The sequence below is a fragment of the Bos taurus genome, chromosome 28, assembly GCF_002263795.3.
Source record: "Bos taurus isolate L1 Dominette 01449 registration number 42190680 breed Hereford chromosome 28, ARS-UCD2.0, whole genome shotgun sequence".
NCBI lineage: Eukaryota > Metazoa > Chordata > Mammalia > Artiodactyla > Bovidae > Bos > Bos taurus.
In genome coordinates, this window is record NC_037355.1 from 8445067 (window position 1) to 8462696 (window position 17630).

Sequence of the window (17630 nt, forward strand, 5' to 3'; positions counted from 1 at the left end):
AGTGGATCCAGGAGAAAAGGAGGTAACTGAGTCTTGATTTACTGGATTGAAGGAGAAGGGCATCGGAAGATGACCATAGGAACCAAAATGACGTCTTGGTAGGTGAGGAGTAATGGAATCCTTCATTGGAACTGAACCTTTTTTTAAATTATGAAAGCATATATCAAAGTCCACAAATAGCCTCTATAAACATTACTTACAATAGGACTTAATGACTCATCCTGCAAGATACTGAAACATTTTAATAGCATTTTAGATTGTCCAGTATTTTAGGTAATCAGTATTTTTATCAGTTAATACAGCTTGGTGTGTAGAGTCACCTTTGAGACAAAAATGGAGCAAATACAAAGAAAAATTCATATCTGGGATATATTCAAGGATAATATTATCAGATTACGTTCTTAGTTTAAGCAAGTCATCCTAATCTCTGATACCACAGACCTGGAAGGAGTGGGTGTGAAAGGACACAAAAAGATGGGTGTGGGGCCCCATCCAGCAGTGGCTAATTCTAGGCCGTGGTGGATCTGTGACACAAGGAAGCTGGACTGGATGACTGTCAAGGTCTTTTATCAAGTTAAAAATTTTTAGGATACTATAAGCCTCATATATGTGGCTGGAATGTGAAGTCAAGTGGGCCTTAGGAAGCATCACTATGAACAAAGCTAGTGGAGGTGATGGAATTCCAGTTGAGCTATTTCAAATCCTGAAAGATGATGCTGTGAAACTGTTGCACTCAATATGCCAGCAAACTTGGAGAACTCACCAGTGGCCACAGGACTAGAAAAGGTCAGTTTTCATTCCAGTCCCTAAGAAAGGTAATGCCAAAGAATGCTCAACTACTACACAATTGCACTTATCTCACATGCTAGTAAAGTAATGCTTAAAATTCTCCAAGCCAGGCTTCAGCAATATGTGAACTGTGCCCTTCCAGATGTTCAAGCTGATATTAGAAAAGGCAGAGGAACCAGAGATCAAATTGCCAACATCTGCTGGATCATCGAAAAAGCAAGAGAGTTCCAGAAAAACATCGATTTCTGCTTGATTGACTATGCCAAAGCCTTTGACTGTGTGGATCACAATAAACTGTGGAAAATTCTGAAAGAGATAGGAATACCAGACCACCTGACCTGCTTCTTGAGAAACCATTATACAGGTCAGGAAGCAACAGTTAGAACTGGACATGGAACAACAGACTGGTTCCAAATAGGAAAAGGAGTATGTCAAGGCTGTATATTGTCATCCTGCTTATTTAACTTCTATGCAGAGTACATCATGAGAAACGCTGGGCTGGAGGAAGCACATGCTGGAATCAAGATTGCCGGGAGAAATATCAATAACCTCAGATATGCAGATGACACCACCCTTATGGCAGAAAGTGAAGAAGAACTAAAGAGCCTCTTGATGAAAATGAAAGAGGAGAGTAAAAAAATTGGCTTAAACCTCAACATTCAGAAAACTAAGATCATGCCATCTGGTCCCATCAATTCATGGCAAACAGATGGGGAAACAGTGGAAACAGTGTCAGACTTTATTTTTGGGGGCTCCAAAATCACTGCGGATGCAATCATGCAGCCATGAAATTAAAAGACGCTTGCTCCTTGGAAGGAAAGTTATGACCAACCTAGACAGCACATTAAAAAGCAGAGACATTACTTTGCCAACAAAGGTCCATCTAGTCAAGGCCATGGTTTTTCCCAGTGGTCATGTATGGATGTGAGAGTTGGACTATAAAGAAAGCTGAGCATCAAAGAATTGATGCTTTTGAACTGTGGGGCTGGAGAAGACTCTTGAGAGTCCCTTGGACTGCAACGAGATCCATCCAGTCCATCCTAAAGGAGATCAGTCCTGGGTGTTTACTGGAGGGACTGATGTTGAAGCTGAAACTCCAATACTTTGGCCACCTGATGCGAAGAGCTGACTCATTTGAAAAGACCCTGATGCTGGGAAAGATTGAGGGCAGGAGGAGAAGGGGACGACAGAGGATGAGATGGTTGGATGGCATCACCGACACAATGGACATGGATTTGTGTGGACTCTGGGACTTGGTGAGGGACAGGGAGGCCTGGCGTGCTGTAGTTCATGGGGTCGCAAAGAGTCAGACACGACTGAGTGACTGAACTGAACTGAACATTAGGATAAAATCAAAACTCCTTAACATGGCCCATATGACCTGGTCCATGCCATCCTGTAGCACCTCACCTGATGGCACCATCTCATCAAGGACTATACTCCAGCTACATGGTTTTCTTTCAGTTCTCTGAACAAGCTTAGCTTTTTGCTACCTTGGCACCTGTACATCAGCTGTTCATTCTGCCTGTAACACTCACTGACTTCTCTAATTCCTTTCTCATCCCTTGTATTGAAACCTTACTTCCTCAGAGACTTCCCTAACCCTACATGTAAGTCAGGTTGCCCTGCTCTATATGGTCTCTATTTCTATCCTCTGTATTTCTCTACCATTTTATGGTAGAAAGGTAGAATCTGTGTCTTTCTTAATCCTTGCATCTTTAACATTTAACTCAGTGCTGGGCACATGGTAGGAGCTCAAGGGATAACTGAATGAGAACAGCACTGAAGAGAAAGCTAGAGAATAATCTCCTCTTGGAGGAAAATCTTCTCAAACACTATAGTTTAACTTCTGAAACAAAGCAATGTTTTAAAATGTGAGTGATGTAAGAATATAGGAGAGTCAAACTACCTTCTATTTATAATTAAGTAAAATATTATTTAAATACTCACCAGCAATGCTCTTTCGCTTTTGAAACATTGTATGATGGGGAGCAGAAGGCGACTGAAGTGAATCTGTAAGGTTTTCAGAGTCATGATTTGCAGTGGTCCTTATAAATTCCATAGCAGCCTGGAGAACTCTAAACTGTAGAGCAACAGCCATATCTAAAAACAGAAGATACTAGAATGTTTTCAAGCTATGTGATTGTAATCGAATTGACTTTTATATTAATACTAATACAATATCAAAACCGTCAATAATGTTTTATTAGACATAAATTTTAAAATTTTGATCATGGGTTCTTGATGGTAGTAAACATTTTTGAACTGTCTTTAAAAGCAACTTTAAAGCAAATTTCCAAAGGATCACTATAAAAAATTCAATGGAAAAATACTAGCTCACAAATGTATTTCATTTCATGTAATTGTCTTAAAAGAATAGGCTTTTTAATACAGAAGGCAAAAGTTTAACCAGAAATTCTCACATTTTTCTGCTCCATATTCACTTTCATATTTGCCACCAAAGAAAATTAAAGGGTATTATTAGTCAACATAAGCCTTTTAGTTCGACTTGGCAAGAAAAATCAGCAGCTTCTTTTAATATGTTGCCAGCTACTAATTACATCAGGGCATCACTTGTAATTTTTGCCATTTAAAAAGGCTTCTTTTTAAAGCCAGTAAACAAAGTTAAGGGTGAACAATTAGTAAAACAGTTTTCTCTCCTCTAACCCACTCTCTCTATAGAAGCCAGAGAAAGAGATGAGGTTCTAATAACAGTTTTGGCTATTATACAACTGCTCCCCCCAATCCATACAAATTAAATCTTACTTTGGGTCCTCTTGTTTTTGCTATTTTGAAGATATCCAAGCAGTACAATAAGATCTTCAATAACTCTAAAATACTGTGAGCCTGAGGAACTGCAAGCATGAATTGTAACTGCTATGAAAAGTTGCTGTATATCACAAGCAAGTAATCTGTATTCATTCAAAGGAATGCTAAAGAAAAAGAATAAATAATTTAAGGCAAAAAGAACTGGTTTAAATTCCTGTTCTGTTAGCATGCATTCATTCATTCATGCATTCATTTGATATTTATCCATGCTTACTCTATAGCAGGTCATATGAACTACAGGCTAGGGACAGATAAAAAGACAGACTTTGACTCCTGTCAAAATTCAGCTTGCAGAGGACCAGACAAGTGAACAGATAACTATAACCAGTAAACAGTGGTAAGTGTAACAACAGAGACTAACACAGGATACTGTGGGCATGCACCACTAGGTTCCCAGCCACCAGAGGTTCTATGGGTATGAAGAGGTATATTCCGAGGCTTCTCAAACATGGTGACTCTGAATAAATTAATTGACCTTTCTGAATCCCACTTACACAAAGTATGGTTATTTTAAGAGTTAAAAGAGACAAAGGTTTGAACATATATTAATCACTTGCATGTGTGCCCAGTTACTTCGGTCATGTCTGACTCTTTGCTACCCTGTGAACTATAGCCCTCCAGGCTCCTCTGTCCATGGAATTCTCCAAGTAAGGATACTGGAGGGGGTTGCCATGCCCTCCTCCAGGGGATCTTCCTGACTCAGGATTGAACCTGTGTCTCCTACGTCTCCTGCACTGCAGGCAAATTCTTTACCAATGAGCCACTGGGAAGCCCACATTAATCACTTATAAGTTCCTAATAAATATGAATTAGTTACTTCTGTCCCTCAATTTTTAACCTTGATCATCCACCTCAGTGTGTGATATTAAGCTTCTCCACTCCATGTTTTCAAAATCAAGCAAGAGTTAGAAATGGTAACTTTTGAGGCCAATCAATAGAGTAGCGTGTACAGACATTCTGTAAGCACAATTTATTTAAAACAACAGCAGTAACAAACAGCTCTTAGAAGGAGCCTGCTGGTACTCTTTCCAAGTTCTACCAATTTCATGTACTATACTGTAATCAAGACTAGACGTTTTGAGGAAATACAATACTTTGTATTTCTCATCTGCGCAAGACACAGACCCTAAATAAGACAGGTGCCCAGTGAAAACTGAACTAAGCTGACTACGAATTCTCTCTTGTACCAAGAGGGTCTCCCTGGCCTAGTGAGTCTCCCGGGCCTAGAGAATCACTGAGGATATGCTCTGCCTTCTCTGCAAAAGTATATTAATATTTAATGCTTTAACATGCAGTAAGATGGTGCTTCTGAAGATTTGTAACATGAATATTATGCTAATAAAAATGTTACACTGTATATCCTAAATGAGGACACCAAAGGCACAAAACCCAAATAAAAATATAACCTCCTGATATATTTTTCAAAATTGTTAATCAATCTGGTGGGCAACCATTTGCCAATGTACTTCTGACTGAGGGGACATATGTATACTTCTGGCTGATTCAGTTGATATATGACAGAAACCAACACAACATTGTAAAGCAATTATTTTCCCATTAAAAATAAATAAATAAAAAAAAAAGAAATTCAGTATGGTAGTTAACAGTGGGAGAAAACAGTGGGTAGGAAAAGTGGGAGAGTATGTTGACTGTAAAGCAGAGACTTTTGAAGTGAGAAGATTCAGCCTCAAGTTCTCTATTTACTAGCTATATGATCTGCAACAAGTTATTATATCTCTCAAATTCTCAAATTTCCTATTCCAGAGGGGGATAATACTTTCTATAAGACCATAGTGGAAGCTTAGTTAATATATCTGAGGACAGGTAAATTTGTTCAGGGGCTTCCTAGGTGGCTCACGTGGTAGGAATCTGACTGCCAATGCAGGAGTTGCAGGTTCGATCCCTGGGTCAGGAAGATTCCTCAGAGAAGGAAATGGCAACCCACTTCAGTATTTTTGCCTGGGAAATCCCATGGACAGAGGGGTCACAGAGTCGGACATGACTGAAGCGACTGAGCACACACACAAATTTGTTCCTTGTTTTCAGGTTCTAAATACCTAAATGTAGGTCATATAAATATCTTTAAAAAAAAAAAAAACTTTATTGAAAATTATGGAAAATATACCCTCTCAAATCTAATCAGATTTGAAGGAAAGAAATTCTTTGAAAATATTATGGAATATCAAATGCTTTAAAGTAACCTGCTACTCAAGTTTTTTCTTTTCCAAAGTTGTTAATCAGAGGTAGTTTTAAACAATGATTTAAACTTACATCTTTTCTAATCCATTCAGGGTTGCTACTGTATTACATAACACGTAGAGTAGACCATTATCCAACAACATATCTGCTACCTTAGAACAAGAATTTAATATTTGGAGAAGAAGTAAGAGAGCATTATGCAAGAGCACATTGTCGTATAAGGAGGTCTCTATTAGTCCCAGTATAGGAATGACAGACCACTTCTGAAAAAGTCCCATGTTTTTCACATCTTCCAGATCAAATCTATAATAAATAATACACAAGAGCATGTTAGAAGCAACTAACCATGAAATAAGGAAAAAATGATTGCAAAATTGGCCATTTTGTTGATCTGATTTTGAGTTCCTGTATATTATTTGCCTCTGTGATGGAGGTTATGGTTTTTCCAGCGGTCATGTATGGATGTGAGAGTTGGACGATAAAGAAAACTGAGCACCAAAGAATTGATGCTTTTGAACTGTGGGGCTGGAGAAGACTCTTGAGAGTCCCTTGGACTGCAAGGAGATCCAACCAGTCCATCCTAAAGAAGATCAGTCCTGGGTGTTCATTGGTAGGACTGATGTTGAAGCTGAAACTCCAATACTTTGGCCACCTGATGCGAAGAGCTGACTCATTTGAAAAGACCCTGATGCTGGGAGGGATTGGAGGCAGGAGGAGAAGGGGACGACAGAGGATGAGATGGTTGGATGGCATCACCGACACAATGGACATGGGTTTGGGTGAACTCCAGGAGTTGGTGAGGGACAGGGAGGCCTGGCATGCTGCAGTTCATGGGGTCGCAAAGAGTCGGACATGACTGAGTGACTGAACTGAACTGAACTGAACTGATGGAGGGAAGTTATTGATGTGTTTTACACCTCATTTTCCTTATCTGTCAAATGTGTGTGATGATACCTGGTCTACTTTCTTCTCAAGGCTGTTGTGAGAATCAAATGAGATGATGCAGAATTGCTCTGAAAAAGCCAAAAGCTTATGCAAATGAAAAGCAATATTGTCAATGCTACAATTAATAGGTCAATTCCTTGATGTCTGAACTGGCCTACTTGCAAACAAGTAGCAGACACTTAATAAAAAGACACACTTCTCTCTACTTTATCAAATATAGAAATAACAGCTTAACATTTCTGCCAAACTTTTGGCTTGGGATAAAAATGTTCTTTAAGTTTTGCACTTATTCATTAATCCATGAGCATAACACCAGGTCAAAGCTCAGGAGTCGGTATGCTGGTTTACTCTTTTCTCAGATAACCAGCATCCCTGAGGGGAGTTCAGAGCTTGTCTATGGATCCCTCATGTAATCTGCTGCTGAGACTATGGGGGCCACCTTCTTCTCAGGTTAACACTGTATGCCAAATCTTAAATATCACTTTCTTTCATTTGATGCAGCATTTCTTTCTTTTCAGTGCCTAGCTAGTGAATGAAATGCAAAGCAAGAAGTTATAAAAAGAATATCACATGGAAAATAATAAATTGGTTCACCTGGAAAATGACTTCTAGCAGATTTTTTCTAAAAGTGATAGAATAATTTTAAGAGTCAGTTCAATAAATTTTACATTTAAGAAAAAAGATCCCCAATTCTGGTGAAGGGAAGAACCCACTTACTCTTCATCAAGGCCAATACGTCGGCCAAAGAACATTTCAATGAAGCATTCTAATAATTCCTGAGTTCCCCGATGAAGATACAACTGGTTGGCTAGTAAAGAAAACCCACGATTCTTCAGAAATTTATCTTTTTGTTCCTTGGATGCTCTATTAAAATATGCATCTAATAGCTAAGGAAAAAAATTAAGACAATTTAGATAATATATTAAAGTTTTATATAACATATACAAATCAGACAGTGTACTATACCTGTAGTTGTAAGTTGTTTAACTTCACGTGTATAGAACATACAAAGCTCGAAAAAAAGGGCCACCTCTTCAGCAAAACAAACAAACCTAAAACTTTCTGACTACTATAGAATGCTAATGATGCTCTGTCTTGGAGGTCTTAGGTAGCCTTAGTTGAATGTAAGTAGAACATTTGTGCCTAATTCTGAAAAAAGAAAGATTAGTCAACACTGTACAATGCTTTCTCTCAAAGAACAAAAATATATATCCTAAATCTCTATTTTTCTAAACTTCCTGACATTTTATTTATTCTAAGCATAGGCCTAAATTTTTACTTTCCCAGCATCTTAAATGTAACATTTATATAATCAAAGTAATTATTTTTCCTTCCAAACTCACTTCCTTCATGGTTCTGGTCTTAGAGCACAGAAGCACCATCCTCCTAGACTTTAAGGCTGATCTCACTTTGGGCTTTTCTCATCCTGATTGCCCACGTGTAATTAGCAAAATCTCTCTCCTCTATTCCAGGGAAGGTCTCTCAAATCTGTCAGTCCTTTGACTTCCCACTTCCCCAGATCAGGGACTCATCATCTCTCCCCTGGATCACAGTGCGAGCCTGCAAACACAGTGCTCCCACCTCTTTCCCCTGTGATCACTCCCTTACAGTGGTGATAAGACTATTCTTTCCTGAAACACACATCTCTTTACTGTCTTACTTAAAATCTTTCTAAGTTTACAGCATAATACAAAATTATGAATGCTTTTGCATGAATCCTGCCCTTGTTCCCCCATCAGAATTATTTGCTTTTCCTATGCTCCCATTCCTCTTTATTAAAACTACCACTGAAGCACCCATCACAGAAGCTCTTACATTTTACTTAGTTGTGTATATGTCTCTCTCCCACACTGGTCTATAAACTCTTGAATGCAGGGGCTTATTCCCTTTTATATCCCACAGAGCAACCAGCCCAGTGTTTTACACATGACATGGAAGCTAAGTAATTACTGGGTTGAACTGAGACTGCTTACACAATGTCCCACATCAAATTAAAACAGTGGGATTCTTTGAAGACCATTTCAAAGGGTTGTTTCCTAATGGGAACCATTCATATCAAACCTTTATTCACTCAATAATGTACTTAGGACCTTTTATACATCAAACACAAGATGCCTACCCTCATGGAGCTTATATTTCAGTGTGGGAGAGTAATAAAAAGTACATAAATTAAAAAGGTAATTATAAAACATAACTACGATGCTATTATAAAACAAATGAGGAGCAGGGCTAGACAGAAGATGATTAGGGAAAGTCTCTCTGAGAAGGTGACATCTGAGTTTAAACCTGAAGTTAATTGTCTAACATTTGACAATAATATACTCAGGGGAGACCTCCAATGATCTATGTGTTCCTTGTAAGTAGTAGATTTAAAAAACACACTGATACAAAGTAATATATGGAGGAAGGCTTAAAATTGGATGATAATACATATAAAAATTGGGATAAGCAGTAACAAATTATATCAGCTCATGATGCTTAAGAATAAAATAAGATTTCAGGTCTATTTGAATACATACATTCAAACTTTAAAGTACACATATATTTATTCTTCCAAATTAAAGCAACATATTTAGTATTTGCCCTTACTTTAATAACTTCTTGTTGTACAGCAGGTGATGGGTGGTTGACGAGGACTAAAAGTGTATCTGCTTGAATGAGCCTGTCCATCACATCTTCCAGCATAACATCAGGCAGGATGAGAAGAACTCCACTTAAGAGTTCATACAATCCACAGCATATAGGTACCAAGCAGTCTTCGGTTACACTAAAACAGAGACCCACAAAGGGTCATAAACACAATATCAGGGGAAAAAAAGTAGTGCATCATGATTACCTTAAGATGAGTAGTAATAATTTTCACATGTGAAACATAAGTTCATAAGGTTTAAAAATGTTTCCTGATTTAACTGTGATTAACAAATCTGCCATCACTTTTTAATCACCAGTAGTTTTTAGATATATAGTCTACTAAACACTAGTCTGCTCTACCTCTGTGATTTCCAACTGCCACTTGTGCTGTTTAAACTATTTAAAAATTCAGTTGCTCAGCTGCACTGGCCACACTTCAAGTGAGCATGTGTCTTTTGCAGTGGACAGCACAGGTGAACATTGCCATCACTGTGGGAAGTTTCACTGATGGTGCTGATTTGGGGAACAATAATAAACCATATAATTTTCCTGAACTGAAGAGTTTTTCTCTAATAATTATATGGAATTAAATTAACCATTAGATAATCTTTTCTTCAAGAATTATTTATGGTTTAGCCTTTAGTTAAATATGGAATTATCACCTAGTATTAAAGTAAGGAGAAAGGCATCTTTGCTTGTTGTTAACATACACGTTGTACTATGTTACAGAATACAGAGTCACAGAATAAAGAGATTCTACAAGTACAGAAATTCTTCAAAGAACAGTTTAAAAAAAGGGAGGAAGTGGCTGTCATACAAAAACACATGTACCTGTGAGCACCGGCAGTTCGGCTGTGGTGGGGCTCATAACCAAGGGAAAGAGCAAAGTTTTCCCAGTCATCGGCGTTCCTGTCAACAAGACTTGGCCACCGGCCGACAGCCGCAGAGCCGTTCTGTGAGGGGAAAGCTAGCCCCAGGCTGGCAATGGTGCTGTGGCTGCGCTGGAACGAGGCCAGTCCCTTTAGGTAAAGAGGTCGGCGTGGGCAGGACTCGTCCCCAGGACTGTCGTCGTCCGATCTGGGCTCTGCTCCGAAGTCTTTGTGATCTATGTTGACCGCCGGAAGTTCCAAGGCTCCTTTTGGGATATCACTGACAGAGGCTTGGGCCAAAAGGGCAGGTTCCGTTTCACAAACCATTTTTGCAGACTCACAGCTACTGATGAAGGCATCTTGTTTGCTTTTTTCCAGTGTCTCAGAACTCCTCAAAGGGCTCCATTTCTCTGGCTGGGAAGCAACGCCATCATCTACAAAACTCTGTAACTTGTCAATACTACAACCCAAACTTCCAGTCAGTTTTCGTGGCTTTATGTGAGGTGAAGCAGTAGGAAATGCTGGGAGGCTTCTAGAACGCAGCATACTGGCAGTTACCTGCTTTGGAACAGCACTGGAAGAATTGTTTCCTGGTAAGAGTAGACAGGAAAACAGCACTGAAAAGTCAGCTCAGTGGGATCACTTCTCCTTTGTACTGTCAGTCCCAACCACAGAAATAACCCATTTATCCAGTGATGTTCGTGAACACATACAGGATAATGACTGTAGTGACTAATGCTTAAAATTTGTGTTAAAACTATTTTTGTTTCAACTACTTTTAATTAAAAATTTTCCAAAATACCTATCTCTTGTTTCCTTAATAAAATATAATATTGACTGAATGATTCAAAGTTACTGGGATGAATGGTCCTAATGAAGTGAATTAAGTGAAAATCCATTTACCTCAGGCTAACAGTCCCTAGGATGCAGTTTGTTTTAGATTTTTTTTTTTTTGATGTGGACCTTTTTTAAAAAATCTTTTTTGAATTTGTTAACAAAATGTTTCTATCTTATGTTTTTCATTTTTTTTTGGCCACAAGGCATGCAGGATCTTAGCTCCTTGACCAGGGATTGAACCTGTATCCCCTGCATTTAAAGGTGAAGTCCTAACCACTGGACCACCAGGGAAGTCCCGAGGATGCAGTTTAACACAGTGGAAAGAGTGTTGGCTTTTTGATGAGACAGTTCTGTTAGTTAGGTGGCCCTAGGTAAATAATTTAATTATATGAGTGTTCTTTTCTTCAAAGGTAAAATAAGCACATAATAAATATGTGCTGAATAAACAGCAGTGATAGCCGTACTTGGAGTTATTATTACCAGGCTAAATGTCCCTAGACTCTTCTCTCACTCCTCATTTCTGCAGTCACTTTTTGCTGCTATTATTAAGAAGCAGTTTTTCTCTTCTTGCCACAGCTCTCCAGTTTTCTGCTCCTCATATTCTACACAGAAGGAGATAAGAAAAATCACTCTCATCCTTAGTGTATGGGATATAAATGAACGCTCCTGAAGGTGTGGTCTGTGGGCCAGGAGCACGGGTATCAGCACCGCTGTGTGGCTGCTGGAAATGTACATTCTCACGCTCCATCCCAGACCTACTGAATCAGAATGTAGAAGGCAGGGGCCCAGGGATCTGTGTTTTAACAAGCTTTCCAGGTGATTTTTCAGCATCTAAAACTTGAAAAGTACTGATATACAGTAAATAAGGACTGAATGAACTGCTTAGAGCTCAGGCTCTGTGGCAACAGAATAGCTCCATAATTCAGAAGTTCTTCCTAGTTATTTCTGGATTTTGGCTGGAGGAATAAGGCTGCCAAAGGGGTCTGTTCAAATGACCTGGAGAAAATGGGGGCATGATTGTACTAGAAAAAGTTTCAGAACGATGCTCAACGATTTTAAAAATGACATATCCTAAAAAATTCCAAATAAAACTAATTAAAACACAGCCTTAAAAATTATAATACAAGGCCATAAGATGTGCTAGGGAATAACTGAAACTCTTTGGGAGAGAAAGAAAATTGGAGCTTAATACCCAGATACTTTCACCTAGTATCCATGTCTCTATCTTACTGGCCTATTTAATAATCTGTATCAGAGCTGGAGGTGGGACCTAGTCTTTCATTGGCTAGTGAAATCTATGCTGAAAGAGGAAAACAGGCAGAGAAAACTTGGGGATAATGAAAAAGAAACCAGAAAGATAGGAAGTTTTCATAGAGAGTGGGAGACTGGAATTTCAGAGGTGGGAAGTATTCTTTGATGATGTTCAAGATGGACACAAGCAGACTGGAAGGTAAAGTAGAGGGAAGGTCCCCAGGGTCAAGGATCTCAATGAGGCTGCAGTACGGATGGCCACTCACACGGTAAGTGAAATGGTCCAGAATGAGTTCAGATGGAAAGAAGACAGCAGTTTTTGAAGACAAAGTTTTTGAAGAAAATGAGAAAATAAATCAGAAGCCTAATGAAAGACTGATAAAGGGGAACAAAGAATTTCAGAATAAAATAGCATGAGCCTCATCTATCTCCTAAGCTCTCCTGAGAATTACTTGCTCTACTGAGTGTGAGTTACTAATATCAGAAAGTAGTAAATGGAATCCTTAAATATATTCTGTAATTTTAAAGTTTGGCTTTCCATTTATTTAGTCTATCAGGCTGTGCAAACATGCATCTATATTCAGAACTAAATAGGAAAGGGCTACACTTTCATTATCACTTTCGTTTGTTTGTTTACCTTCAGGTGGTGAAGCAGTAAAATCTGATGGGCTTATTATCATAAATCCAGGACTAGTAACAGACTTTCCTCCACTGCTAGAATGCCTCAAGTACATGATTGATTGTACTTTTTCCTGAAAGATCTTGCCATCTAGAATCAAAATAAATTTTGAGAAAATTTTTAAAACGGGTAAGACAAAAATACAATGTTAAAAGCAAGTCATTAAATACAAACAGGTACAAAAATATTCAAAGTCAAAAAAATGGTGTACTTTATACTAATGCACATTTTGATATGTGAGGATACTCTACAATTTCTTACTTTAGACTCTTTTGTTAACGAACATTAGCTACATTAACTTCTATTTTCTTTGAATTCCAACTGTACTTATAGTTATTTCTATAGTGTAACAGCTAACTGTTCACTTTTTATATGCTAACATGATCTTTCGAAGGAGACTGTTCATTTCTTCATTACTTGAGGGAAGGTCTATGTCTTCTGTTTTTACACAGCCCCAGTATGACTCCAAAAATTAATACATCCAGCTTAATCTTCCTTTCTGAGCTTCATACTTCTAAATTCAACAGCTTGATTTCTTAAATGCAACACAAATGCAACAAATCTAAATGTGAGTCATCCTTCTGCCCTAAATTCACTCCTGCCTTGTTCTCTGGTTCCCATAGTACAAGTACCTGTTTCCCATGCAGGATCTGGGAGCCACCCTTGACCACAACCTTTCCTTTACCCATGTCAAGTCAGTCTCCAGGTTATACTGACTTTGTTTCTTGAACTCTTCTCATCCCTAGCACAGTGCTATAATGCAGGCTTTTATCACCCCTCACCTGGATTATCATCACAGACTTCTCAATGATATCCAGGATGGACATCTGGCCACCCTCAAATCCTCATAGCTACCAGCATTCTCTCCATCAAATGGTAAGCTCTGCTTAAAACCTTCCAGGGGCTCTCCGTTGCCTCCTTACCACTCTGGATAAAGTCCAAGTTTCTCATCTAGAGCAATCTCCATGAACTGTCTCCATGCCCCCTTACCAGCCTTCTTCCTGACATTAATGTCAGCAACACCAAGCCATTTGCTTTGCCTGGAAGGCCCTTCCCTTCAATTCCTAGTCAACTCAGAGCAGGTATCTCCTCCTTCAGGAAATAGCCCCTTGCAATGCACTGCTGTGCTTTCTACATGTTATACTTACCTGTTTATGCCTCTCTTCCCTTTACTAGACTGTAAGACCACATTTTACTCATCTTTGCAACTACTCTGTGCTACCAGAATCTTGACATTACTTTATTCACTAGATGTTTGCTGAACCTAATACAAAGTCATGCTGTATAATTTCACTTGGCTTTTTACTGCAGCTGTATCATTTTATTCACTATTACATGGCTTAAAATGGCTGTTTACAATCAGTTCCCCTCTCTAAATTTACTATTTAGCTTTCTCAATGTATTCTCTGGCTTGCTTTCTTACCACATCGCATTTTCTTAGTTTTTTAAAAAATCTCATTATTCCATTTTTTAAAAAAATACTGAGATTACTCTTTCTTGTTCCATCCTTTAAATAGTATTACCAATAATTCTATCCTTAGCTTCCTTGTTTCTCCCAACACTTTTCTTCAGTGGTCTCATCTGTTCCCTAAGCTTCAACTCACTTCTATGCACGTTGTTCCTCTATGCTGAATTATATTGTAATAACTGAGGTGGCGGTGAGGAGATACCCCTCGTCCAAAGTAAGGAGCAGTGGCTGCGCTTTGCTGGAGCAGCCGTGAAGAGATACCCCACACCCAAGGTAAGAGAAACCCAAGTAAGATGGTAGGTGCTGCAAGAGGGCATCAGAGGGCAGACACACTGAAACCATACTCACAGAAAACTAGTCAATCTAATCATACTAGGACCACAGCCTTGTCTAATTCAATGAAACTAAGCCATGCCCGTGGGGCAACCCAAGATGGGCGGGTCACGGTGGAGAGATCTGACAGACTGTGGTCCACTGGAGAAGGGAAGGGCAAACCACTTCACTATTCTTGCCTTGAGAACCCCATGAACAGTATGAAAAGGCAAAATGATAGGATACTGAAAGAGGAACTCCCTAGGTCAGTAGGTGCCCAATATACTACTGGAGATCAGTGGAGAAATAACTCCAGAAAGAATGAAGGGATGGAGCCAAAGCAAAAACAATACCCAGCTGTGGATGTGACTGGTGATAGAAGCAAGGTCCGATGCTGTAAAGAGCAATATTGCATAGGAACCTGGAATGTCACGTCCTTGAATCAAGGCAAATTGGAAGTGATCAAACAGGAGATGGCAAGAGTGAACGTTGACATTCTAGGAATCAGCAAACTAAAATGGACTGCAATGGGTGAATTTAACTCAGATGACCATTATATCTACTACTGTGGGCAGGAATCCCTCAGAAGAAATGGAGTAGCCATCATGGTCAACAAAAGAGTCTAAAATGCAGTACTTAGATGCAATCTCAAAAATGACAGAATGATCTCTTTTCATTTCCAAGGCAAACCATTCAATATCACAGTAATCCAAGTCTATGCCCCAACCAGTAATGCTGAAGAAGCTGAAGTTGAACGGTTCTATGAAGACCTACAAGACCTTTTAGAACTAACACCCAAAAAAGATGTCCTTTTCATTATAGGGGACTGGAATGCAAAACTAGGAAGTCAAGAAACACCCGGAGTAACAGGCAAATTTGGCCTTGGAATACGGAATGAAGCAGGGCAAAGACTATTAGAGTTTTGCCAAGAAAATGCACTGGTCATAGCAAACACCCTCTTCCAACAACACAAAAGAAGACTCTATACATGGACATCACCAGATGGTCAGCACTGAAATCAGATCGATTATATTCTTTGCAGCCAAAGATGGAGAAGCTCTATACAGTCAACAAAAACAAGACCAGGAGCTGACTGTGGCTCAGATCATGAACTCCTTATTACCAAATCCAGACTTAAATTGAAGAAAGTAGGGAAAACCACTAGACCATTCAGGTATGACCTAAATCAAATCCCTTATGATTATACAGTGGAAGTGAGAAATAGATTTAAGGGCCTAGATCTGATAGAGTGCCTGATGAACTATGGAATGAGGTTAGTGACACTGTACAAGAGACAGGGATCAAGATCATCCCCATGGAAAAGAACTGCAAAAAAGCAAAATGGCTGTCTGGGGAGGCCTTACAAATAGCTGTGAAAAGAAGAGAAGCAAAAAGCAAAGGAGAAAAGGAAAGATATAAGCATCTGAATGCAGAGTTCCAAAGAATAGCAAGAAGAGATAAGAAAGCCTTCCTCAGCAATCAATGCAAAGAAATAGAGGAAAACAACAGAATGGGAAAGACTAGAGATCTCTTCAAGAAAATTAGAGATACCAAGGGAACACTTCATGCAAAGATGGGCTCGATAAAGGACAGAAGTGATATGGACCTAACAGAAGCAGAAGATATTAAGAAGAGGTGGCAAGAATACACAGAAGAACTGTACAAAAAAGATCTTCACGACCCAGATAATCACGATGGTGTGATCACTCATCTAGAGCCAGATATACTGGAATGTGAAGTCAAGTGGGCCTTAGAAAGCATCACTACGAACAAAGCTAGTGGAGGTGATGGAATTCCAGTTAAGCTATTCCAAATCCTGAAAGATGATGCTGTGAAAGTGCTGCACTCAATATGCCAGCAAATTTGGAAAACTCAGCAGTGGCCACAGGACTGGAAAAGGGCACTTTTCATTCCAATCCCAAAGAAAGGCAATGCCAAAGAATGCTCAAATTACCACACAATTGCATTCATCTCACACACTAGTAAAGTAATGCTCAAAATTCTCCAAGACAGGCTTCAGCAATACGTGAACCGTGAACTTCCTGATGTTCAAGCTGGTTTTCGACAAGGCAGAGGAACCAGAGATCAAATTGCCAACATCCAGTGGATCATCAAAAAAGCAAGAGAGTTCCAGAAAATCATCTATTTCTGCTTTATTGACTATGCCAAAGCCTTTGACTGTGTGGATCACAATCAACTGTGGAAAATTCTGAAAGAGATGGGAATACCAGACCACCTGACCTGCCTCTTGAGAAATCTGTATGCAGGTCAGGAAGCAACAGTTAGAACTGGACATGGAACAACGGACTGGTTCCAAATAGGAAAAGGAGTACGTCAGGCTGTATATTGTCACCCTGCTTATTTAACTTATATGCAGAGTACATCATGAGAAACGCTGGGCTGGAAGAAGCACAAGCTGGAATCAAGATTGCCAGGAGAAATATCAATAACCTCAGAAATGCAGATAATACCACCCTTATGGCAGAAAGTGAAGAGGAACTAAAAAGCCTCTTGATGAAAGTGAAAGAGGAGAGTGAAAAAGTTGGCTTAAAGCTCAATATTCAGAAAACGAAGATCATGGCATCTGGTCCCATCACTTCATGGGAAATAGACAGGGAAACAGTGGAAACAGTGTCAGACTTTATTTTGGGGGGCTCCAAAATCACTGCAGATGGTGACTGCAGCCATGAAATTAAAAGACGCTTACTCCTTGGAAGGAGAGTTATGACCAACCTAGACAGCATATTGAAAAGCAGAGACATTACTTTGCCAACAAAGGTTCGTCTAGTCAAAGCTATGGTTTTTCCTGTGGTCATGTTTG

At 39.2% G+C, this 17630-nt stretch overlaps 1 protein-coding gene across 20 annotated transcripts in view; it reads right to left on the reverse strand.

The window, feature by feature from the left end:
- LYST (lysosomal trafficking regulator) overlaps positions 1 to 17630 on the reverse strand; it is a 176254-nt gene that overhangs the window by 67037 nt on the left and 91587 nt on the right. For all 20 annotated transcript variants that reach the window (XM_059882423.1, XM_059882412.1, XM_059882419.1 and 17 more), the window contains 7 exon segments: positions 12988 to 13119; positions 10225 to 10852; positions 9352 to 9529; positions 7480 to 7649; positions 5890 to 6120; positions 3556 to 3722; positions 2740 to 2892 (listed from right to left, as the gene is read on the reverse strand). In XM_059882423.1, the coding sequence (XP_059738406.1) occupies positions 2740 to 2892; positions 3556 to 3722; positions 5890 to 6120; positions 7480 to 7649; positions 9352 to 9529; positions 10225 to 10852; positions 12988 to 13119 (1659 nt within the window).